At 44.2% G+C, this 26,603-nt stretch overlaps 1 protein-coding gene across 1 annotated transcript in view; it reads right to left on the bottom strand.

The window, feature by feature from the left end:
* grm3 (glutamate receptor, metabotropic 3) overlaps nt 1-26,603 on the bottom strand; it is a 191,305-nt gene that overhangs the window by 64,060 nt on the left and 100,642 nt on the right. The window contains exon 2 of the mRNA XM_078552902.1: nt 14,893-15,489. Within this exon, the coding sequence (XP_078409028.1) occupies nt 14,893-15,366 (474 nt within the window). The 5' untranslated portion in view covers nt 15,367-15,489. The remainder of the gene's footprint in view (nt 1-14,892; nt 15,490-26,603) is intronic.

The following is a 26,603-nucleotide window of genomic DNA, read 5'->3' as shown; positions in this document are numbered from 1 at the left end:
TTCACCTCCTTGTGGATTGTGCCTTTGCAAAGAAGGTCTGGAGAGAGATGCAGTGGTTTCTGTCGAGGTTCATCCCGAGCAGTTCTGTGACACAGGACTCTGTGCTCTACAGGCTGTTCCCAGGGACACACAGCGAGACAAACATCAACTGCAGCTGGAGGATCATCAACTCGGTGAAAGACGCTCTTTGGTCTGCCCGAAACTTGTTGGTCTTCCAGCGCAAAGAGTTGTCCTCGACTGAGTGTTGCAGACTGGCACATTCCAAAGTCCAGGACTACGTGCTGAGGGACGCACTAAAGCTTGGGGCAGCCGCCGCAAAGGCGCAATGGGGAAGGGTCGCTGTCTAAGACCTTTCTGCCACAGCGCACCGAGGGACTGGGAACTGTTGAGAGCCCCTCGGGCTGTACAGCTCAAAATGAATGTCTGCAGTGAATACTAATTGTATTATAATTGTATTGAAGCACCTCAGAGTGCAACATGATGTATGTTGATAACTCCAATCCCATTGTCTGATTGTCTGCATTGACCATATTGAAATGACTGTAATATTCATTGATTGTATTGATGCACCTCATGATCCATGTGTAAAAGTTGAATCTGATTGTACTTTTGTGATGGTGATTTTGAAATGTTTTGGAATGTTCTTCCAGATATTTTATGAATAAAGTTTATTTTTCAAAAAAATAAAGAATGTACGGCAGCTATAGACCTTGATGGGTTCTCACTGGAAAACAACTCATTAGCCATGGGGCAATGCTGGCTTATTGGGCTCTGGAACCTCAAGAGCAAAGCTCAGCTGAGCCTGGTTTTCCATGGAGTGGACTAATAATTAATAGGGTGCCCCTTCACTCAGCTGTAAAAATGAGACATTAACTCCTCCCACCCATTATGAGACCACTCGAATGTTCAAGATCTTTTATAAACTGCAATGCCTGGAGAGTTTCAGCATGGAGGGTTTGACCCCTCCCGTTCTTGAGGTAAGCTGTACCCTGACTTTACAGAATCACAGAATGACACAGTGCAGAAGAGGCCCTTCGGCCCATCATGTCTGCACCGACAGAGAAACACCTGACCTACCTACCTAATCCCATTTACCAGCACTTGGCCCATAGTCTTGAATGCTATGACATGCCAAGTGCTCATCCAGGTACTTTTTAAAGGATGTGAGGCAACCCGCCTCCACCACCCTCCCAGGCAGCGCATTCCAGACCGTCACCACCCTCTGGGTAAAATTCTTTCCTCACATCCCCCTAAACCTCCTGCCCCTCACCTTGAACTTGTCACCCCCCCGTGACTGACCCTTCAACTAAGGGTAACAGCTGCTCCCTATCCACCCTGTCCATGCCCCTCATCATCTTGTACACCTCAATCAGGTCACCCCTTAGTCTTCACAGCCCCAACGAAAACAACCCAAGTCTATCCAACCTCTCTTCATCACTTAAATGTTTCATCCCAGGCAACATCCTGTTGAATCTCCTCTGCACTCCCTTCATTGCAATCACATCCTTCCTATAATGTTGCGACCAGAACTGCACACAGTACTCTAGCTGTGGCCTCATCAAGGTTCTATACAACTCCAACATGACCTCCCTACTTTAGTAATCTATGCCTCGATTGATAAAGGCAAGTTTCGCATATGCCTTTTTCACCACCCCACTAACATGCCCCTCCGCCTTCAGAGATCTGGTGTCATGCCGTTCATTAAATACTTCCTTGTCAAATTACTCCTTCCAAAGTGCATCACCTCACACTTTTCAGGGTTAAATTCCATCTGCCACTTATCTGCCCATTTGACCATCCCGTCTATGTCTTCCTGTAGCCCAAGACACTCAACCTCACTATTAACCACCCGGCCAATCTTTGTGTCATCCGCAAACTTACTAATCCTACCCCCCACAAAGTCATCTATGTCATTTATATAAATGATGAATAATAGGGGACCGAGCACAGATTCCTGTGGTACGCCACTGGACACTGGCTTCCAGTCACTAAAGCGGCCTTCTGTCATCACCCTCTGTCTCCCACAACTCAGCCAATTTTGGATCCACCTTATCAAATTACCCTGTATCCCATGTGCATTTGCCTTCTTTATAAGGCTCCCATGTTGTTCCTTGTCAAAGGCTTTGTTGAAATCCATATAAACTACATCATCTGCACTGCCCTCATCTACACACCTAGTCAACTCCTCAAAAAATTCAATCAAATATGTTAGACATTCTCTCCCTCTGACAAAGCCATGCTGACTATCCCTGATCAAACCTTGCCTCTCCAAGTGGAGATAGATTCTCTACTTCAGAATTTTCTCTAATAGTTTGCCTACCACTGACGTGAGACTCGCTGGTCTGTCGTACCCTGGCTTATCTCTACAACCCTTCTTAAATAGCGAAACCACATTAGCTGTTCTCCAGTCCTCTGGCACCTCCCCCGTGGCCAGAGAGGAATTAAAAATTTGGGTCAGAGCCCCTGCGATCTCCTCCCTTGCCTCCCTCAGCAGTCTGGGACACAAATCATCCGGACCTGGAGATTTGTCCACTTTTAAGCCTGCCAACACCTCCAATACCTTGTCACTCCCTATATAAATTTGCTCAAGAACCTCGCAGTCTCTCTCCCCGAGTTCTATACCTTTATCCTCATTCTTTTGTGTGAAGATGGATGTGAAGTATTCGTTCAACACTCTCCTGATGTCCTCTGGCTCCACCCATAGATTGCCCCCTTGGTCCCTAATGGGCCTTACTCTTTCCCTGGTTATCCTCTTCCCATTGATATACTTATAGAATATCTTGGGATTTTCCCTACTTTTACCAGCCAGAGTTTTCTCATATCCCCTCTTTGCTCTCCTAATTGCTTTCTTAAGCTCCACCCTGCACTTTCTGTACTCCACTAATGCCTCCGCTGATTTGCTTCCCTTGTACCTGCTAAAAGCCTCTCTTTTCCTTCTCATTGTATCCTGAATAGCTCTGGTCATCCATGGTTCTCTGGGCTTGTTACTCCTTCCTATCACCCTAGAGGGAACATGTTGAGTCTGTACCCTCCCCATTTCCTTTTTGAACACCCCCCCACTGTTCCTCTGTAGATCTCCCCACAAGTAACTATTCCCAGTCTACCTTGGGCAGATCCTGCCTTATTTTACTAAAATCCGCTCTCCCCCAATCCAAAACATATTTTTGCAACTTGTCTATTTCTTTGTCCATAACAAACTTAATCTGTACCATGTTGTGGTCGCTATCGCTAAAATGCTCGCCCACCACCACCTCAGCCACCTGTCCGGCTTCATTCCCCAGAATTAGGTCCAGCACTGCGCCGTCCCTTGTTGGACCCTCTACATATTGACCTAAAAAGTTCTCCAGTACACATTTCAAGAAATCTACGCCATCCAAGCCCTTAACACTATGTCTATCCCAATTAATGTTGGGAAAGTTGAAATCACCTAATATAATTACCCTATTGTTAATGTTTTTACACACCTCCACAAATTGTGCACATATTTGCTCCTCAATTTCCCTCTGACTATCTGGGGATCTACAATAAACACCTAACAATGTGGCTGCCCCTTTTTTATTCCTAAACTATACCCACAAAGCTTCATTCGATGCCCCCTCCAAGATATCATCTCTCCTTACTGCAGTAACTGACTCCTTAACTAATACTGCAATGCCTCCTCCTCTTTTGCCCCCTCCCCTGTCTCGCCTGAAGATTCTATATCCCGGAATGATGAGCTGCCAATCCTGCCCTTCCCTCAACCACGTCTCAGTGATGGCTACTATATCACAATTCCACGTGTCAATCCTCACCCTTAACTCATCCGTTTTACCTGTAATACTCCTGGCATTAAAGTAGAGGCCATCCAGCCTTGCCTTACTCCCTTGAAACTTAATGCAGCTGTACTCCCTCTGACTTGATTGTTTTACTGTATTATGATGTGTCCCTATTCTGCTAACATTCTGTGTCCCCTCCCGCTGCCGAATTAGTTTAAACTCCTCCCAACAGCACTAGCAAACCTGCCCGCAAGGATGTTAGTCCCGCTCTGGTTCAGATGTAGACCGTCCCGCTTGTACATGTCCCACCTTCCCCAGAAACGGTTTCAGTGATCCAGGAATCTAAAACCCTCCCACGTGTGCTCATGTGCAAGCACTTTCTGAGAACCCTTCCACGGGAATTTCCACTACCCACCCATGATGCTCACACTTCACCTGACCAAATCCAACTCCCTCCACTGACTGTGACTGTACTGTCTGGTTCCCAGTGATGTTCTATGTCCTGTCATTATGACAAGAGGAACACTCATCTCTATCCCTCCAGGATGTCCCTCACCTGGAAGAGATGGGGTGGGGATGCCATGTCTAGATGGAAGCCAAGCACCGGGCACTGCCTTTCTACTGACTTTCGTCCAGCTGAGGAGGAGGAGGACCTGTCTCAGGTTGGCACAGGGCCAGGAGGAGCCATGGCCTAAGCAGCATGAGGCAGCAGGGCCTCAAGAAGGCCAGGATGCTGGTGACCAGGGGCCAGTGTGACAGCAAGCATCGACCCAACCACGGGTATACTGTAGGCGGTGCACCAATTACAGATGAGTAAAAGGCAATGTCAGAGGTGCCTTAGGATGTCCTGGATTTGGTTGCTTACATCTGCCAGCTTCTCCACGAGGATCCGTGGCTGTGGGACTGGGAACCAACACATGCCAGTGATATTAAAGGTCACCGCTACCTTAAACTTATTTACCAGTGGTTCCTTCCAAGGGCTCCACTGGGGACCCATACGGCATCTCCCAGTCAGCAACACATACATCTATGGGATAGATTTCAAATAGATCTAGGAACTCAAAACTGAGCAACCATGAGGTGCTGTGGGCCATCAGCAGCAGCAGAATTGTATATAGCCACAATCTGTAATCTCGTGGCCTGGCATTTCCCCACTTTACTATTACCATCAAGCCACGGGATCAACCCTGGTTCAAAGAAGAGGGTATGCCAGGAGCAGCACCAGGCATACCTAAATATGAGGTGTCAACCTGGTGAAGCTGTAACACAGGACTATTTACATGCCAAACAGCATAAGCAGCAAGCAATAGATACAGCTAAACAATCCCACAAACCAATGGATAAGATCTAAGCTCTGCAGTCCTGCCCCATCCAATCATAAATGGTGGTGGACAATTAAACAACTAACTGGAGGAGGGGGCTCTGCAAATATCCCCATCCTTAATGATAGAGGAGTCCAGCGCATCAGTGCAAAAGATAAGGCAGAAACATTTGCAGCCATCTTCAGCCATAAGTTCTCATTGGATGATCCATCTCGGCCTCCTCCGGAGGTCCCCAGCATCACAGATGCCAGTCTTCAGCCAATTCGATTCACTCCACAAGATATCAGTAAATGGCTGAAGGCACTGGATACTGCAAAGGCTATGGGCCCTGACAATATTCAGGCAATAGTACTGAAGACTCGTGCTCCAGAACTTGTCGCACCCCTAGCCAAGCTGTTCCAGTACAGCTACAACATTGGCATCTACCGGCGATGTGGAAAATTGCCCAGGTATGTCCTGTACACAAAAAGTAGGACAAATCCAACCTGGCCAATTAATACCCCGTCAATCTACTCTCATCATCAGCAAAGTGATGGAAAGTGTTGATGACAGTGCTATCAAGCGGCACTTACTCAACAATAACCTGCTCACCGATACTCAATTTGGGTTCTGTCAGGGCCACTCAGCTCCTGACCTCATTACAGCCTTGGCTCAAACATGGGTAAAAGAGCTGAACTCCGAGGTGAGGCGAGAGTGACTGCCCTTGACATCAAAACAGTGTTTGACTGAGTGTGGCATCAAGGAGCCCTAGCAAAACTGGAGTCAATGGGAGTCGGAGGAAAACTCTCCACTGGTTGGAGTCATATCTAGCACAAAGGAAGATGGTTGTGGTTGTTGGGGGTCAGTCATCTCAATCCCGGGACATCACTGCAGGAGTTCCTCAGGATAGTGCCCAGGCTCAACCATCTTCAGCTGCTTCATCAATGATCTTCCTTCCATCATAAGGCCAGAAGTGGGGATGTTCGCTGATGATTGCACAATATTCAGCATCATTCGCAACTCCTCAGATACTGAAGCAGTCTGTGTCCATATGCATCCTGGAAGTTACTGTTGACCAGAAACTGAACTGGACTAGCCATATAAATACTGTGGCTATAAGAGCAGGTCAGAGGCTAGGAATCCTGTGGTGAGTAACTCACCCGCTGACTCCCCAAAGCCTGTCCACCATCTACAAGGCAAAGGTCACTCCCTCCATCACAGTCGCACAGTGACAGCAGTGTATACCACCTACAAGATGCACTGCATCAACTCATCAAGGCCCCTTAGACAGCACCTTCCAAACCCACACCCTCTATGACTTAGAAGGTCAAGGGTAACAGACACATGGGCCAGGGATTTTCAGTTGGTGTGTGGGGGCGGGCCTGACATGCTGCCATGTAAAACGACGCGCGTTGACGTTGGGCGTGTGTCCCGATGTCATTGTGCTGTCTCGCGATGTCTCCTTTGGCAGACGCACACCTGAGTTGGCTGCGTGCCCGCTGATAACTGATAGGCCTATCAAGGCCATTAACGAACGAATTAATGTCATTGTTTATGCTGCCCGTCCAACCTTATGGTTGCTGGGCAGGCGAAAAGGCCAGGTGGCATTCACATTTTTTAGGAAACCTCATCCATGAGCGGGATGAGGTCTCCTAAAGCTTTTACTACTTAAATAAAAATTTTAGATTAAAAATAAAAAAACATGTCCCATCTCATGTGACACAGTCACATGAGGGGACATGTCCCATTAAAAATTTTTAATTTCTGCAAAAATGTTTTTACAAACCGCTTCAATCTCCCTGTGGCAGCTCCGCGTATCAGGGAGATTGAAGCTTTCTTTTGCGCGCACGCTACCTCTCGCATATTACGCTGGGCAGGCCTTAATTGACCCACCAGTGTAAAATGGCGGTACGGAGCTGATCGTGGGCACGTTCCCTCTGAGCCCGCCCGACGCAGGAAAATTTCAGGCCATGGGAACACCACCACCTACAAGTTCCCCTCCAAGTCACACACCATTCAGATTTGGAACTATATCGCTGTTCCTTCACTGTTGCTGGATCAAATTCTTGGAACTCCCTTCCTAACAGCGCTGTGGGTGTACCTACACCACATGGACTGCAGCGGTTCAAGAAGGCAGCTCACCACCACCTTCTCCAGGGCAACTAGGGATGGGCAATAAATGCTGGCCCAGCCAGCGATGCCCACATCCCATGGACAAATAAAAACAAAAAATCCTTCTTGCAGTCAGGGCTAATTTGCCGATTACTTCCTTACTTTCAGTCTTCACCTGCATGTTAGCTCAAAATGACAAATCAACAAGGATGGCCAGTAACGTTTGGATGTGCCCACCACAGCTTTCTCCAGACATGTAGGGCAGCTTCTGGTTTTCTATTGTTAAGAAGACAGTGTAGAGCTTCACTCTTTCACCCCTGAAACTGCATCTACAGTGTTAACTGCTAATCACATAGAGTCATAGAGGTCTACAGCACAGAAAAAGACCCTCTGGCCCATCGAGTCTGCACTGGTCAAACAAGTACCTAACTATTCTAATCCCATTTTCTAGCACTAGGCCCATAGCCTTGTATGCCATGGCATAGCAAGTGCACATCTAAATAGTCCTTAAATATTATGAGGGTTTCTGCCTCCACCACCCTTTCAGCCAGTGAGTTTCAGATTCCCACCACCCTCTGGGTGAAAAAATTCTTCCTCACATCCCCTCTAAACCTCCTGCCCCTTACCTTAAATCTATGCCCCCTGGTTATTGATCCCTTCACGCAGAATCCTGAGTTCCTGGCCTGCAGTGGGTGAACAGTCACCCAGATGCCCTTTAAAAACGGTGCCCGGACCTTCAGCCCTATGAGGTAATGGGGACGGTGACTTCCTGCTCATCCCGCCGTGAGATTTGCCAAGATCCTCATGGATGCACATGTAATGAGCTGAGCAGAGCAAGATCGCGTGTGGCCATCCATCCCACACCACCCCCCCAGCTCTCACATCCCCACCAGGATGAAAGATTCCGGGCAAGGAGTTAATGGCTTTCTCAACGTACAATAGTTCCAGTTTAGATATAGTCTAATGAATTGGAGAATGTTATTTCACAATAAATTATACATACAAACCCTGCTTAGTCACATTTGACATAAATACCAAACCTTAACTGATGAGCATATCGCATGTGAATGAAGCCCAGATGCGTTTGATTAAGGATATCGTTTGAAAGTGTGATGTTCTGTAATTGAATCATAAATAGTGAGTGGGGGAATCTGTGTAAACCAGAAAAGGTTTGTACAAGAAATGTAAAAGCTATTAAACCATTTCGAATCTGAAAGTGGGAGTGAATCCCAATGCCAATGGTTATTTTGTTTCCTAAACTGAAGCCGCAGGGGAAGGTTGGAATTTCCAATCTTCTTCGTATTCATTTCAAGCACAGACTGACCTCGCTTTTTTTAAAACATGTCAAATCCATGAATTGGTTAATGAGATTTGTTTACTTTGGATTATTTTCAGAATCAAAGTAGCTTTTTCATTTATTTGGACGGGAATCAAAGCTGTGATCGAACTATTCCAGGTTGCTCAAAGTCAAACAGGTATGTTAGTTACCATTTACCAGGTGTGCATAAGCATCCGCTCTGGGTCCAAAATGGTAATTTGTCAGGCATAGCTCAGTGGGAAGCACTCGTACCGACCTCTCAGTCAGAAGGCTTTGGGTTCAAGTCCCACTCCAGGACTTGAGCATAAAAATCAAGGCTAACTCTTTGGTGCAGTGCTTGGGGAGTGCTGCACTGTCGGAGGTGCTATCTTTCAGATGGGATGTTAACCCAACACCGTGTCTGCCCCCTCAGGTGGACGTAAATGATCCCATGGTACTATTCTGAAGCAGAGGACATATCCCTGCTGTCCGTAAGACCACAAGATGCAGGAGCAGAAGTAGGCTATTCGGCCCATCGAGTCTGCTCTGCCATTCAATGAGATGATGGCTGTTCTGATAATCATCAACTCCACTTTCCTGCCTTTTCCCCATAACCCTTGATTCCCTTACTGATTAAAAATCTGTCTATCTCAGCCTTGAAATAATGAATGACCCAGCCTCTACAGCCCTCTGTGGTAAAGAATTCCACAGATTGACTTCCCTCTGAGGGAAGAAATTCCTCCTCATCTCTGTTTTAAATGAGCACCCCCTCACTCTGAGATTATATCCGCTGGTCCTAGACTCTCTCACAAGGGGAAACGACCTCTCAGCATCTACCCTGTCAAGCCCCCTAAGAATCTTATATGTTTCAGTAAGGTCACCTCTCATTCTTCTAAACTCCAATGAGTACAGGCCCAACTGACTCAGCCTCTCCTCATAAGAAAATCCCTCCAACTCCGGGATCAACCTAATGAACCTTCTCTGGACTGCCTCCAATGCCAGTATATCTTTCCTTAGATAAGGGGACCAAAATTGTTCACAGTATTCTAAGTGTGGCCTAACTAGTGCCTTCTATAGTTTTAGTAAGACTTCCCTATTTTTATACTCCATTCCCTTTGAAATAAAGGCCAACATTCCATTTGCCTTCCCTATTACCTGATGAACTTATATGCTAGCTTTTTGGGATTCATGCACAAGGATCCCCAAATCCCTCTGTGCTGCAGATTTCTTCAGTCTTTCTCCAGTTAAATAATATTCAGCTCCTCTATTCTTCCTGCCAAAGTGCATTACCTCACATTTTCCCACATTATATTCCATCTGCCACATTTTTTGCCCACTCATTTAACCTGTCTATATCCCTCTGTAGACTCTTTGTGTCATCCTCACCACTTACCTTCCCACCTATTTTTGTGTCAACCACAAACTTGGTGACAGTACAATCATTTCCCTCATCCAAGTCATTCATATATATTGTAAATAATTGTGGCCCCAGCACTGATCCCTGTGGCACTCCACTAGTTACAGGTTACCATCCTGAAAATGCCCCGTATCCCAATTCTCTGGCATCTATTAGTTAGCCAGTCCTCTATCCATGCTAATATACTACCCCCAGCACCATGGGCTCTTATCCTATTAAGTAGCCTTATGTGTGGTACCTTATCGAATGCCTTTTGGAAATCCAAATATATTACATCTACTGGTTCCCCTTTATCTATCCTTCTTGTTACCTCCTCAAAGAATTCTAATAAATTTGTCAGGCATGATTTCCCCTTCATGAAGCCATGCTGACTCTGCTTGATTAGATTATACATTTCTAAATGCTCTGCTATTACATCCTTTATAATAGACTCCAACATTTCCCTAAAAACAGATGATAACTGGATTATAGTCATCTGTTTTTTGTCTCCCTCCATTTTTGAATAAGGGTGTTACATTGGCAGTTTTCCAATCCTCTGGGACTTTCCCAGAATCTAAGGACTCTTGGAAGATTACTACCAGTGCATCCACTATCTCTACAGCTATTTCCTTTAATATCCTAGGATGAAACCCATCAGGTCCAGGTGACTTATCGGCCTTTAGCCCCATTATTTTCCCTAGTACTTTTTCTCTAGTGATAGTTATTGTATTTATTTCCTCCCCCAATTTTGCCCCATGATTATTTCATATTTTCGGTATGCTATTGGTGTCTTCCACCCTGAAGACGATGCAAAGTATTTATTCAACTCCTCTGCCATTTCCTGGTTCCTCATTATTATTTCCCCAGCCGCATCCTCTAAGGGCCTATATTGACTTTTGCCTCTCTCTTCCTTTTTATATATTTAAAGAAACTCTCATTGTCCGTTTTTATATTACTTGTTAGTTTACCCTCAAAGTTTATTTTCTCCCCCTTTATTATTTTTTTGGTCATCTTTTGTTGGTTTTTAAAACTTTCCCAATCCTCTGGCTTACCATTAATCATTACCACATTGTATGTTTTTTCTTTCACTTTGATACAATCCTTAACTTCCTTGGTTAACCATAGTTGGTTTATCCCCTTCCTACAATCCTTCCTCAGAGAGACATATCTTTGTTGTGAGTCATGAACTATTTTCTTAAACGTCTGGCATTGTTCATCAACCATCTTTTCTACTAAACTCCTTTCCCAGTCCACTTCAGCCAACTCTGTCCTAATTTCTTCGTAATTACCCTTATTTAAGTTTAGCACAGATGTTTCCAAACTAATTTTCTCACTCTCAACCTGAATGCTAAATTCCACCATGTTATGGGCACTGTTCCCTGATGGATCTTTTACCCTGAGATCATTTATTAAACCTGCCTCATTACATATTACCAGATCCAAAATAGCTTCATCCCTGGTTGGATCCACAACATATTGTTCTCGGAAGTTGTCCCGAATACACTCTATGAATTCTTGCATGTGGCTACCTCTGCCAATTTGATTTTCCCAACTTACATGGAGATTAAAGTAACCCATGATTAATATACTGCCTTTTTTACATACCCTCATTATTTCCTGATTTATTCCCTGTCCGACAGCAGAGTTACTGTTAGGGGACCATAGACTGTTCCCACTAATGTTTTCTTCCCCATGTTATTTATTACCTCCATCTATATGGATTCCACATCTTCCAATCCAAGATCATTTCTTGCTATCGTACTATTTCATCTCGTACTAACAAAGCTACCCCACCACTCTTTCCTTCCTGCCTGTCCTTTTGAAAGGTCACATACCCCTGAATATTTAGTTCCCAGCTTTGATTTCCTTGTCACCATGTCTCTGAAATGGCTATAAGATCGTACCCTTTAATCTTTATTTGTGCCGTTAATTCATTTATTTTGTTCTGAATACTACGTGCATTTAAGTGAAGAGCCATTGGGCAAAATGTTCCCCCTGTCGGGGGTGGGGGAAGAATGGGAGCAGGCGGGAACCCCTGGTCAGAGGTGCGCTGCCATTTTACATGGGCGGGCCAATTAAGGTCCACCCAGCGTGGCATCTGCCAGGAAGTGCTACGCGCTGTCTGTGCAGGCGGTGGGGGGGGGATTCCCTCAGCCTGGAGTGCGCTCTTTCCCTCATGCGTGTGAAATAGTGCACAGATCTCCCTCAGAGGCTAAGTGCTGCCTCAGGGAGATAGGCTCAGATTTTCAACTTTTAATAAAGGAGTTTAAAAACTTTCCCTGCCATGTCACCCAATGTGACACTGTCACACGAGTTGGGACATGTCCATAGCTTTTATTTAAACCTTTCATTCAAATTTAAATACCCTCATGAAACCTCTACCCACCAGTGAATGGGGTTTCATGTTTTTTTCTAGCTCCCGCCTGGGGTTCCCGGCCTGCCCAGCAACATTAAGGTTGGACAGGCAGGTCCATTAATGACCTTAATTAGTTTTTCAATGGCCTCAATAGTCCGTTGACGGGTTGGCGAGTGCGCATCTGACTCAGCTGCGCCCCCACCAGCCTGAAAATGGAAATGATGCGGGATGACATCAGGAGTTCCACCCGACATCACCGCACATCATTTAACGTATCGGCGAGTGGGCCCCACCCCCGCAAGATCCCGCCCATTCATTTTGCCTTTTTACCATTTTTCCCCCTTTGACACTATTTGCTGCTGTTTTTTTTAATGTTTGTACACTCAATCCCTTCCTGTCACACTCTGGGTACATTATCTAAGTAGCTTCCCTGCAATGCCGCCATATCCTTTTGCTTTATAAACCTACTTATCCCCTCTCCAGAGCCCTCCCACCCTCTATTTAGTTTAAAGCCCTCTCTACAGAACCTAGTTATTCGATTCGCCAGGACACTGGTCCCAGCACGGTTCAAGTGAAGCCCGTCCCACTGGAACAGCTCCCTTCAGTACTGGTGCCAGTGGCCCATGAACTGAAACCCATTCCTCCCACACCAATCTTTGAGCCATGTATTTAACTCCTCGACTTTATTTAACCTATGCCAGTTTGCCTGTGGGTCAGGTAGTAATCCCGAAATTATTACCTTGGACATTCTGCATTTAAATTTAGCTCCTAACTGCTCACATTCTTTCAGCAGAATCTCCTTTCTAGTCCTATCAACATCGTTGGTACCAATATGAACAACAACCACTGGATCCCTCCCCTCCCACTCCAAGTTCCTCTCCAGCCCTGAGGAGATGTCCTTAACCCTGGCACTGGGCAGGCAACACAACCTTTGGGACTCACGCTCACGGCTGCAGAGAACAGTATCTATCCCCCTAATTATAATGTCCCCCACCACTACTACGTTCCTATTTCCTCCCCCCACTTGAATGGCTCCCTGTACCATGGTGCTGTGGACAGTTTGCTCATCCTCCCTGCAGTCCCTGATCTCACCCACACAGCTTGCAAATCCTGGCCAATATTTCTCCCTCAATCAGCTTCACTAAAAAACAGATTATCTGGGTCATTACCACATAGCCGTTTGTGGGAGCTTGCTGTGTCTAAACTGGCTGCCACATTATCTACTTTACAACTGTGACTACACTTATAGGGCAGAATTTTCTGCCTGTCAGGCGGGCGGGCCCGACCCAATCTCCGGCGGGCGGGGAGCCGATCCCTGCCGGAGAAGCGGCCCCACCGCCATTTTACGTGAGCGGGCCCAGCGTGATGTCCCATGCGCTTCCTGTGCGGGTGGTGTGGGGGATTCCCCAAAAGCGAGAGTGTGTTCCTTCACACATGCGCACGACAGAGGTCGTGCTGAGGCTAAGTGCTGCCTCAGGGAGATCGCTGACACTTTTAAAAATATGAAAAATAGAAAAAAGAGAATTCCCTAACATGTCCTCCTCATGTGACAATGTCACATGAGATGGGGCATGTTCATAATTTACATAATAACTTTGGTAAACTTTTAAAAACCCTGTATGAAACCTCATCTCGCCAGTGGATGAGGTTTCATGTTTTTTCTATTCCCCGCCGGGGCTCCTGGCCGACCCACCAACATTAAGGTTGGACGGGCAGGTCCTTTAATTGTTTTAATGATCCTGTCAATGGCCTCAATTGGCCATTGACAGGTCGGCGGGTCCACAGCTGATTTTGCTGCGCCCCCGCCTTCCTGAAAATTTAAATGGGCTGGGATGATGTCGGGGGTTCCGTCCTACATCATCCCGCGTCATTTTACAAGTTGGCGAGTGGGTCCCGCCCCCTGCACGTTGACGACAAAATTCTGCCCATAAAGTATTTCATTGGTTGTAAAGCACTTTGGGACATCCTGGGATCATGGAGGGTGCTATACAAATGCAGGGTTTTTAAAATTCTTTCACAGGATGTGGGCATCGCTGGCTAGGCCAGCATTTATTGCCCATCCTAATTACCCTCCCTTTGTTTCGAAAAGTCTTTCTTTCTTGGAGATGGAGTGTAATGAATTTGGCTAACATATTTTATTTACATGGATTTATGCTTATAATTCTCCAACTGTCCAATATAAATTCCAAAGAGTTAGTCAGTAATGTGTCTTTCCATCAAAATATCTTCTGCCAACTATTTTGTAATTGTAACTTATCTTTGAGTCACATGCTGTGTTTCATTGTGAGAACGACATAGTTCATCTTGTAAGCATCACCTTAAGTGATCTTCAGTGTTAACTTTAGTTAACCCAGCAAGAGCTTCAATTGGTTAATATAGCAAAAGATCCTCCTTTAGGTTGTGTTCCAACCTCAGTTACCCAGTGGAGAATCTCAAACTTTCTCCAGGAGTAACATGGTTTATGACAAGCAACTGGAACATGAATCTGAACTCCAAAATGCGGTGCTTATGTATTGTAAGATATTTGACAAACATAGCATATGTATAATTAAAAATCATGTTCAACTATCACTGGGATTCAAACCTGAGGCCACAGTATAGAAGAAAATTTGAATACCTATACAATTCAACAATATTGTTTAATTCAAGCTTTACTGAAAGAATATGAACCTTACCTGTATAGAAACACTACTGTATGAGCCACCTACCACACCTGCAATCACTAAGGGGTTGTTGTCCTGAATCGCATATGATCCATCGGGGCAGATATATTCTGTTTCATCTACTTTTGTCAAAGATGCTCTTACAAATTCAAGAGATTGTTCCAAAGCATATGTGTCTCGTGAACATGTGTCCAATATATGAACTCCAAGCTTTACACCTGGAAGCAAGTAAGTGTCTCGATTTATCTGATCTATTGCAAACAGCATGGCTTCCAAACGTTGGATACCTCGATCTTCATTCACTCTGCCACAGTCTTCTGTCCCCAAGCCTTTCTCATGTATAGGAAAGAGCCCACCCAAGACCAAATCTCCTTCCATTTTGATCTCCTTCTTGCCAAAATTACTTTCACCATATGAAAGAAAGAGAAATCCTTTGGAAATTAGAATTAGGGCAACTGTTTGGAGCTTTGAAAACATCTTCAGCATTTTCTTTGATTGGAGGGGAGGTTAGAGAACAGCTATATTTCATTTTTTATCCATTGCAATGTCAAAGCAGTTATTCTCCTTGTGGGCTTTTGTGAATGTTGTAAGGCATTTCGGATCTGATTCCTGGAAGAAAAAAAATAAATGAAAAAGAATTATAAGTTTGCCTCAATTTTTTCATTGAAAACAGATAACCCATGTGGATATCTTAAATATCAATCGCCATTCGCATTTTCTAAATCTTTTATCTTTAAATAAATGTTTATTTTTTTCTTATATTTCCCTGTTCTCTCCTCTTGCAGGATGACCAACACATCCTCTTGTAGCCTGTAAGTAGCCAATAATACTATTCTGATCCATTCCCTGGGATTCAAGCCACACTTGTCTATAGTGAGATTGGAATGCCTCACTACTGTTTGGTGTTCTATATACAAGTTTGGCCAGGCTGCATGGACCAAAGTGCCTTTACCTATCCCCGCTTTTGCCAAAATTCACCAACAAAGTTAAGTAGTAGTGATGTATAGACAGTCCATTTTGAAGAGCTTTGTGGGGAGATGGTGACCTAGTGATAATGTTGCTGGGCTAGTAATCCTGAGCCCAGGTGAATGTCCTGGGGACAAGGGTTCAAATCCCACCATGACAGCTGGTGGAATTTAAATTCAATTAATAAACTGGAGTTGAAAAGCTAGCCTCAGTAATGGTGACCATGAAATGATCATTGATTGTCATAAACACCCAAGGAATTCTGACATCCTTACCTGCTCTGGCCAACATGTGACTCCAGACCCACAGCAATGTGGTTGACTCTGAAATGGTGATGGCAAGCCACTCAGTTCAAGGGCAACTAAGGATGGGCAATAAATGCTGGCCTTGTCCACATCCCATGAAAGAATAAAAAAAAGACAAATGGGCACTCAGCTACTGGGAATGTTCCTTATGTGAACCAATAGAGGTCCTCATATGATCTACCATCTCCACACAATAATGTAGGAAATGATCATACTGACACATGATTGGCAGCTATGTTAAGCAAGTAATTTGACACTATTTTGAAATTTTATTTTTCTATGTGACACGGATTATATATCAATGTGACTCTTGTTTGTCAATGTGTCAAAAATGACATCGGAAATAATGGGATTGAATATCTGTGGCTATTCGTCTGATTGTCTGCTGTAGTTTTGGCAGTAGATCAGTAGATCCTTGGAATCCTGGAGAAATGGTGTAAACATTGTTTAGGCCATTTCTACAGTGTTTCTGCTGATCTTCTGCAGAAGTTATGGTGGATGATTGGGAGCATTCCTGTGCAAAATGAACCCTGATATGTTAATTATTGGAAAAGAGCAGTTTACTCCAATTGGTCCAGACTACTGTCAAGATCTGCCTGATTGTTGCCATGTTATCTGCCATGACATGTCCCTATAGCCATACTCATGAAATTCCCTCTGTTCAACTGCTTATTTTATTTTATTAAATTACCTCTGTTCAACTGTTTATTTTTTTTACCAAACTTTCCATCAATTTCATGTCTGGTTCAAACCCCCTGCTCAACCTGTGTCTTTATTGCTACTGATTCTCCTTATTTGTTGTGCTTTTGTGTGGTGTAGAGATGAGCTATTTCACAGCTTTAGCGTAAGTTAAAACATTAAGTCATAAAGTCTTTATGGCACAAAAGGAGTCCTTTTGGCCCATTCGGTCCATTCTGGCTCTCTATTGATCAATCCAGTTCGTCTCACCACCAGCAGCAACCTCCCCCACCGCGCCCCCCCCATCCCCCACCCACCCCACACTCTATCCCTGTCACCCTGCAAGTTTACTTCCCTCAAGTGCCTATCCAATTTCTTTTTGAAATTATTGATCATCTCTGATTCCACCATCTTTGTAGGCAGCGAGCTCCTAAAGATGAAATCATCTTAGATGAGGATCAAATGATTCGGGGGAAAAGGTTCTAGACAGAAACAGACAGTAGGGGTGGAAGGTTTGTCAATAAAGATGTTAATGGTTGAAGAGTTTTGACAACTACTATATACTAACTACAATATACTAACTACTATACTAACTCTATATACTAACTACCATATACTAACCAAACCAATTGTTTAGAAATGTACCAAAGATAACTGAAAGCAAATCAGAAAATGCTTGAGTACCAAATATTATAGTTTATTAATGAAGTGATCTTGCCTCAAAATAAGTCAATTAGAGATCTAACTTAGTCCCACTAGGCTGTTTGATGTGGAGTTTCTTCAGCATGTGGCCGTGAAACTAGAGTATTTATTTGATTCATGTTGTCTTGCTCAGCTGTATACTGAGTACATTTTGTTGAAACAGGCCTAATTATGTATATTGTTACAATTTCTTCCAGCATGGTGTGTAACCCACTGACAATCTTTTTTTCTGTGTCTTGATAAACTAGTTTTGTTATAACCACACCTTTTGCTTTATTCATTCATGGGATGTGGGCTTCGCTGGCTAGGCCAGCACTTATTGCCCATCCCTAATTGCCCTTGTTCAGAGGGCATTTAAGAGTCAACCACATTGCTGTGGAGTCACATGCAGGCCAGACCTGGTAAGGACAGCAGATTTCCTTCCCTCAGGGGCATTAGTGAACCAGATGGGTTTTTACAACAGTTGACAATGGTTCCATGGTCATCATTAGACTTTTAATTCCAGATTTTTATTGGATTCAAATTCCACCATCTGCTGTGGTGGGATTTGAACCCAGGTCCTCAGAACATAACCCCTGGGTCTCTGGATTACCAGACAAGTGACAATAACACTATACCACCACCTCCCCCTAAACTGGTTAATTAACCTGGTAAATAATAGAACATAAAATGACAGCAGCCTAGGGAGATCCAGGGTGCTCCCATTACAGTACCATTAATCTTACAAATATATACAAAGAAGTGGTTAGAGAAGACCATAAGTACTCATGGACTTGTTAACTTTTGCTGTTCTATACTTGGTGGCCTTAGGCATCTGGAGACAATAAAGTCATAACTTGCCAGTTACGTAACAATAAGCACAACTGCAAATTAATTTTGTGGTCCCATAGTGTTCTCTGTTTACTTAATTGAATTGTTGTTGTGTTAAAGGAAGAACACAATCGTCATTATTACACGTCCAGGCAAGTTTCTGCTCTTGGGAACTGCTGAATTACATATCTCAGCGATTGCAACCAATTTGCCGAAAATAGAAAACTGGATAAATAACATTTATAAATACACTCGGAGTAAGGTTTTCAAAATGTACTAATTGCAAAATTATCAAGGTTCTTATTTGTACCTATAAAATTTTAAATAGGATATGTAGCAGATTTTTCATTTGGATTTTCATTATGAATAGTTGTTTGGTCATACAGAACTTGAATATCGCTGAAAAAAGAGACATTTTTTGTTGAAGCTTTTTGTCTTGTACTCATCAGGACAACGTGCAAGAAAATGCCAATGTCAGGGGAACAATACATTTATACTGTATGAGAAGAGAATGCTGATTAGTTGGCAAGTGGGCTCTATCAATGCCTCTACCAATTAGAGTTCAGTTGCCAATCAATCAGCACTCTCTTCTCATACAGTATAAATATGTTGCAAAAACAAAAATTGCTGGAAAAACTCAGCAGGTCTGACAGCATCTGTGGAGAGAAAGACAGAGTTAACATTTCAAGTCCATTTGAGTCTTCTTCAGAACTAAAGAGAAGTCAAAATGTGGTGAAATATATACTGTTTCGGGGGCTGGGACAGGTGAAGCTGGATAGAAGGCCAGTGGTAGGTGGAGGCAAAGGAGAGATTGCGAAAGATGTCATAAAAAGGTTGAAGGGGTGTTGATGGTGGTGATGACATCTTTTGCAATCTCTCCTTTGCCTCCACCTGTCTCTGGCCTTCTATCCAGCTTCATTGTCCCTCTTAAACATTATATATTTCACCACAGTTTGACTTCTCTTTAGTTCTGAAGAAGAGTCATACGGGCTCGAAACATTAACTCTGTCTTTCTCTCCACAGATGCTGTCAGACCTGCTGAGTTTTCCATCAATTTTTGTTTTTGTTTCACATTTCCAGCATCTGCAGTATTTTGCTTTTATCTTAGTATAAATATGTTGTTTCCCTGACATTGGTATTTTCTTGCGAATTGTCCTGATGAGTGCAAGACTAAAAGATTCAACAAAAAATGTCTCTTTTTTCAGCAATACTTATTTTCATTATAGTTGGTGTATTTCTACGTTACTGAGAGCTATGGTGTAAATTAGTAACATTTGCACCGGTCAAGTGCCCAGCAATGACCATCTCTAACAAGAAAATGCCTAACCATCTTCCCTTGACATTCAATGGCATTACTATTGCTGAATCCCCCACTATCAACATCCTGGGGGTTACCATTGACCATAAACTGAACTGGACTAGCCATATAAATACTGTGGCTGCAAGAGCAGGTCTGAGGCTGGGATTTCTCTCTCGAGTATCTCATCTCCTCACTCCCCAGAGCCTGTCCACCATCTACAAGGCACAAGTCAAGAGTGCGATGGAATGCTCTCCATTTGCCTGGATGAGTGTAGCTCCAACAATACTTGAGAAACTCAACCACCCAGGACAAAGTAGACCGCTGGACTGACAGTCCTTCCACCATCTTAAACATTCACTTCCTCCACCACCACTGCAGAGTATCAGCAATATCTACCATGTACAAGGTATACTGCAGCACTCGCCAAAGGGCTTTCAGAGCATCTTCCAAACCTGTGACCTCTACCACCTAGAAGGACAAGGGCAGCAGGTGCATGGGAACACCACCACCTGCAAGTTCCCCTCCAAGCCCCTCACCATCCTGACTTGGAAATATATCGGCCATTCCTTCACTGTCGCTAGGTCAAAACCCTGGACCTCCCTCCCTAACAGCACTGCGGGTGTATCTACACCACACTACTGCAGCGGTTCAAGAAGGCAGCTCACCAACACCTCCTCAAGGGCAACTAGGGATGGGCAATAAATCCTGGCCTTCTCAGCAGTGCTCACATCACCTGAATGAATATAAAAAATGATAGCAACCTATTGTAATTTGTACTATTTGCTGCAAAGGCTCTATACCCTGTTGAATGTGTGTCAAGACTCATTTTGTCCCAATTCAGATTCAGATGTGACTGAGGAGTAAAGATTCTATTTCCATGTTCCTGACATGCACCAGATGTGCCATATGCTTGCAGCCAATGAAATGTCAATTTTAATGGACAGCTGGGAGTGTGTAATTTTGCAATGTATATCCCCTAATGCAGAAGCTGAATCTTAACTGCATTAAAGGGAATGGTATAGAGCATTTGTAGCACAACATGCTTTGGTGTCTTCTGCGCATGCTAAGTGTGGTAAATATGTCATACCTTGTCTGGGTTAGCAGCTGACAAAAGAGTAAGTGGATCATGATTGATGTAACAGACAGGCTGATGTAGGAAGGTGTGAAGTCATTTTAAAAAATCAACGTTCTTTTCTTTGTGGATTCTTCATTAAGTCTTGTTAAAATAATAGGAGAACGCATTTTTGTTCCTTTGCATTAATTGAAGGAATAGGGGCTTTGTTGCTGTTTCTTGGTTGTTACATTGGAGTGAGATTGTGTTTTCTAGTAGCTTAGGAAGGTGGTTATTTATGATTTGCCTCTTTTGGATGCGTTCCAGATTCAAACCATGTAAGGTTTGAGATGTCTAAACTCTAACTCAAAAATAATTCAAATACTCACCCTTATTGCTGTGCTGCTGATTAATGTACAATCGAATGTTTGGGGGATGCTAGTGTATGTTTCATTCATGTGAATGGAGTGTTGAAACTATTTTAAGTTTCAATTACAGATTTGGAGAAAAAAATAACATTATAATAACAAGCTCTTACTACAGAAATATGAATTCTAATACAAATAAACACCATTCATTTGTTTTTCTTTTGCTGAAAACGTATTTATGGATATTGCACCCCTATGCTGTGTATACAGAAAACCTACGTGTCACTGCCCTTGAGAAGGAGGTGCCTTCTTGAACTGCTGCAGTCCATGTGGTGTAGGTACACCCCTGCTGGAGTTCCAGGATTTTAACCCAGCGATATTAACTATGGATAAAACTACATATTCAGAAATCTAAAGTGTTAATGAGCTTGCATTGATAATAGTGCCATTCATGTACTCAAGACATTCTACAGCACTTTACAACCAAAAGTTGCAAACAGAAAAACATAGAAACATAGAAACTAGGAGCAGGAGTAGGCCATTCGGCCCTTCAAGCCTGCTCCACCATTCAATGTGATCATGGCTGATCCTATATCTCAACGCCGTACTCCCGCTCTCTCCCCATACACCTTAACGCCTTTAGAGTCTAGAAATCTATTTATTTCTTTCTTAAGTATATTCAGTGACTTGGCCTCCACAGCCCTCTGTGGTAGAGAATTCCACAGGTTCACCACCCTCTGAGTGAAGAAGTTTTGCTTCATCTCAGTCCTAAATGCCCCATGTCCTGAGACTGTGATCCCTTGTTCTAGACTCCCCAGCTAGAGGAAACTCATCCCTGCACCCAGTCTGTCCAGCCCTGTCAGAATTTTATATGTTTCAATGAGATCCCCTCTCATTCTTCTAAGCTCCAGTGAGCACAGGCCTAGACGGCCCAATCTCTCCTCATACGACAATCCTGCCATCCCAGGAATCAGTCTGGTGAACCTTCGCTGCGCTCCCTCTATGGCAAATATATCCTTTTTTGGGTAAGGAGGCTAAAACTGCACACAATACTACAGGGGAAGAATTTTTGGGTTGGTGAGCGGGGGCGGGGCCTGCTCACCGATGCATAAAATGACATGCGGTGACGTCAGGCGGGCGCCATGGCATCACCGCGTGTCATTTAGGTTTCCAGTTTGGCAGGAGCGCAGCCGACTTGGCTGTGTGCCTGCCGAACTGTCAAAGGCCTGTTAAGGCCTGTTAAAAACTAATTGAACTAATAAAATGAACTGCCCGCCCAACCTTAAGGTTGTCGGGCAAGCGAAGAGCCCAGGCGGCCTTCGCATTTTTCATGGAACCTCATCCATGGGCGGGATGAGGTTTCATGAAGTGTTTAAAAATTCAATAAAAATTAAAAGAAAATTCGTTGACATGCCCCAGCTCATGTGACACTATCACATGAGGGGACATGTTTTAAAATTATTAATTTATTTAGATGGTTTAAAACTTAAACTAATCTCCTCAGTGAAAAAGCGCAGGCCCCGACTCAGGGAATCCCCCCCCTCTCGCCTACACAGGGATCGCTCAGCGTTTCCGGGTGCACATCACGCTGGGTGGACCTTAATTGGCCCGTCCACGTAAAATGATGACACGGACCCGATCGGGGGCGCTGATCAGGTTCACGCCCACTCCCACCCGCCCCCGCACAACGCCCCCGAAAGGGGGAAAATTCTGCCCCAGGTGTAGCTTCATCAAGGCCCTGTACAGCTGCAGTGAGACATCCTTGCTCCTGTCAAGTCCTCTCGCAATGAAGGCCAACATATCATTTGCCTTCTTAACTGCTTGCTGCACCTGCATGCTTGCTTTCAGTGATTGGTGTACAAGGATGCCCAGGTCCCTTTGTACATCAACATTTCCCAATCTATCACCATTTAAATAATACTCTGCCATTCTATTTTTCTTACCCGAGTGGTTAACTTCACACTTATCCACATTATATTGCATCTGCCATGTATTTTCCCACTCACTCAACTTGTCTAAATTGCTTTGAAACCTCTTAGCATCCTTCTCACCACTCGCATTCCTACCTAGTTTTGTGTCATCAGCAAACTTGTAAATATTACATTTGGTCCCCTCATCCAAATGATTGATACATAGTGTGAATAGCTGGGGCCCTGCGCTACCCCACTAGTCACCACCTGCCACTCTGAAAAAGACCCATTTATTCCTACTCTCTGTTTCCTGTCTGCTAACCAATTCTCAATCCCTGCCAATGTATTACCCCCAATCCCATGTGCTTTAATTTTGCACACTAACCTCTGATGTGGGACTTTATCAAAAGATTACTGAAAATCCAAATACACCACATCCACTGGTTTTCCCTTATCTATTCTGCTCATTACGTCCTCAAAAAACTCCAGTAGGTTTGTCAAACATGATTTTCCTTCCATGAATCCATGTTGATTTTGTCTAATCCTGTTTATATTTTCTAAGTGTCCTGTTATCACATCCTTTATAATCGGCTCTAGCATTTTCCCTACTACTGAGGTTAGGCTAACTGGTCTGTAATTCCCTGTTTTCTCCCTCCTGCTTTTTTAAAATAGTGGGGTTACATTTCCAAGCTGCCGGGCCTGTTCTAGAATCTACAGAATTTTGGAAGATGACAACCAATGCATCCACTATTTCCATGGTCACCTCCTTTAGTACCCTGGGATGTAGATTATCAAGCCCTGAGGATTTATTGGCTTTCAGTCCCATTAATTTCTCCAGCACTATTTTTTCAGTAAAACTAATTTCCTTCAATTCCTTCATCTCACTAGGCTCTCAATTCCCTAGTATTTTTGGGAAGTTATTTGTGTCTTCCACCATGAAGACAGAACTAAAGTAGTTGTTTAAATGCCCTGCCATTTCCTTGTTCTCTATTATAAATTCCCCTGTTTTGGACTGTAAGGGACCTACAGTAGTCAGTGGGAGATGGAGGCAAATCATACGAGGCTGGATTTTCAAAGTGAGGTCAGGGACCTGACACGCAAATGAATTCTGGGTCCTGACCCTGTGCCTGGACTGTGTCGTTCTTGTAATGCTATTTTTAAATGTAAATAGGCTGGTTGGGCAGGAGATGAGCTCATCACCCAATTAGAGGCTGCAGGTAACTCCAGGAGGCAGGAGCTGCTTGTCTGGTGTCAGTTGCAAAGGCAGATGGCAGCCATGTTCGAGGCTGCTGCTGCCTTGCCGGGGAGAGCAGGCAGCTCACGAAAGTGCCAGGTGGATAAAGATTTTGCAAAGTAGTCATAGGCGCCCAGTCAAGGTACAGGCCTCAACCCAGCACTATTAACTCCTCATGTTTCACAAAAAAAACTGGATAGAAATGAATTCCCTTTAGTCTGTGGTGACCCTAACAGCTTTCTACTAATGTGCAGTTCAGCTTCATCTGGAAAAATGTTTGAAAATGCCTTCTGTTCTACACAGACCTCTGAATAAACTCATTAAGGAGTTTAAGGGGCTCGTTAATTGTTGGCAAGCGGGTTTTCTGTTCCCTCCCGCCTGAAGGTCCATTGAAAATTGCAAGCTGTCCTGGAGGTGACAATATCTAGTGCTGGCCTCCAGGAATGCAATTTTCAAATCACACCCACACCTGTTCCCGCCCCCACTGGCAATTGGAAATCTAGTCCGCGGAGTTGCGGAAAAAGTGTCGGGAACATTGAAGCCTGATTGTGGTGAAGTTAACTTTGAGACATTTAAATACATTTTATGAAATGGAAAACAGTGAGTGCTGCTTGCTTTGATTATCACTCCAGGACAAGTCTCTCCAATCTTGCAGTACCTGAAAACAGCAGTAAGTGAATACAGCACACTGTGAGGTATCTGAGGGAAACTAATTAACAATAACGCACCAAGTAGATGGGGCAGTTTGCAGCATTCACTGATCAACCATTCCATACCTTCTTATGACTTCCCAGATGTGCAATGGGAAATGCCTGAATATGTATCTGGTATTGGCATTTGTGCAATGGTGTTCAGTGGGAAAGAAGATAAAAGTGGCAGGTCATGCAGACCAATTTATCAGTCACCTGTCTGATGCATAGATGGTCAATACTATACCTGGTTTTGCAATGCTCAGTATGACAATTGAGAGCAGTAGTGACCTTATTAATCACTGGTAGTGCTCACCCTATGTTGCATATTCACTGCATGTCTCCTTGTGGAATTTGACAATCCTCTGACCTGCCAATCTGAAGCTAGCAAAGACGATAAATTGTCTTTCAATTACTATCTATTCAACTCTGAACTAATATCCTCTCCATCACAAAGACTGCCTACTTCTACCTTCCTTATGTGGGCAGAAGTTTATCTGCCAAGGTCCGGGGGCAGGAGAAGGGTGGGTTCAGGTGCAGGCAAGCTTTTAAATCCTGGAAACTGGCGATCAGGTCGGGAACATTCAAGTTTGACCCGAGTAGGTTTGCAAGTGAGCAGGCAAGTGAAGCTGTTGGGAAAGTCATTAAAATATGCAAATAGATAATTAACTTTGAATTTAACCCTGCATTCTGGCCTAAATAGTCAATGAACGGGTTTCCTGATCTGTCTGCATTTTGCCAGGGTCATCAAGGCAAGTGCACAAAGTAGAAAGATTCTTTGGTGAAACTGACTGGTTGGGAAGGCTTTGAACAATGAAACTGAAGAGCTCCAGCAATGCTCAGGTGAGAGAGGTGAGAGGCTGCTGCTCACAGCAATTCTTCTCAGAATATCTTCTTACTGCTTGACAGGTGATCTCCAACTCCTTGGAAGTCAGTTGACCTGGCCACAATTTCACTCACCTTGACCTGTGCTTCCATGCTGTCAGTCTTCACCACAGCATGGGATCAGCTTATGCAGCTTGGCCTTGCTCCTCTGCTGTGTGAAGAACAAGCTGAGCTGTAACAGCTACAGCGGCAGCAGGAACAACGCCAACAGCAGCACCAGCTGCCTTCCTCTGAGCTACATACCTCTCCCCAGGACAGAAAGGAGGGACATTGGGATCCAGTTCAAAGGGTCTACAAGCAGAGGGCCAGCTCTATCAACATGTCTGAGCACTGGTGCCTTATGAGGCTCATAGTTTCATGGCAGGTCATTGCCTCCTGGACTAAGGCCTCCTTAAAGTGGGTCAGGAGGGCTCATATTGCCAGTGGCCCTCAAGGTGGCTCTTTCACTGGAGTGCCACTCCCCGCTCTCTGTCGCTCCCTGGAATCCTAAGTTCTCTTTTCCTGAAAGGAGAGAAAGTAGAGATTTATGGGTGTTAGAAGTGGATTGTGTGGCGATGGGGGAAGGACAGCATTTGCGGAGGGTGAATGTGAGGCATGGGTGCAGAATGGCAAAAAGATGAGGCTGAGTATGAGAACTGACTGTTCAGATGGGGATGTGTGGAGGTGCCCAGAAAGAGAGGATCTGTAAGGTGTGTTGTTCTGAGGAGTGTTGTGTGGGAGATTTGTGTCAGATCCCACAGTAGGACCTCCAGGTAATGGTTAGAGGGCTGAGGGTAGTCTTCCCAGGACTGCTTTCCATTCCTGAGGTTACTGAAGTCACAGGAA

This window comes from Cetorhinus maximus, chromosome 12 (genome assembly GCF_964194155.1).
Source record: "Cetorhinus maximus chromosome 12, sCetMax3.hap1.1, whole genome shotgun sequence".
NCBI lineage: Eukaryota > Metazoa > Chordata > Chondrichthyes > Lamniformes > Cetorhinidae > Cetorhinus > Cetorhinus maximus.
This window is presented reverse-complemented; position numbering and strand designations above follow the sequence as displayed.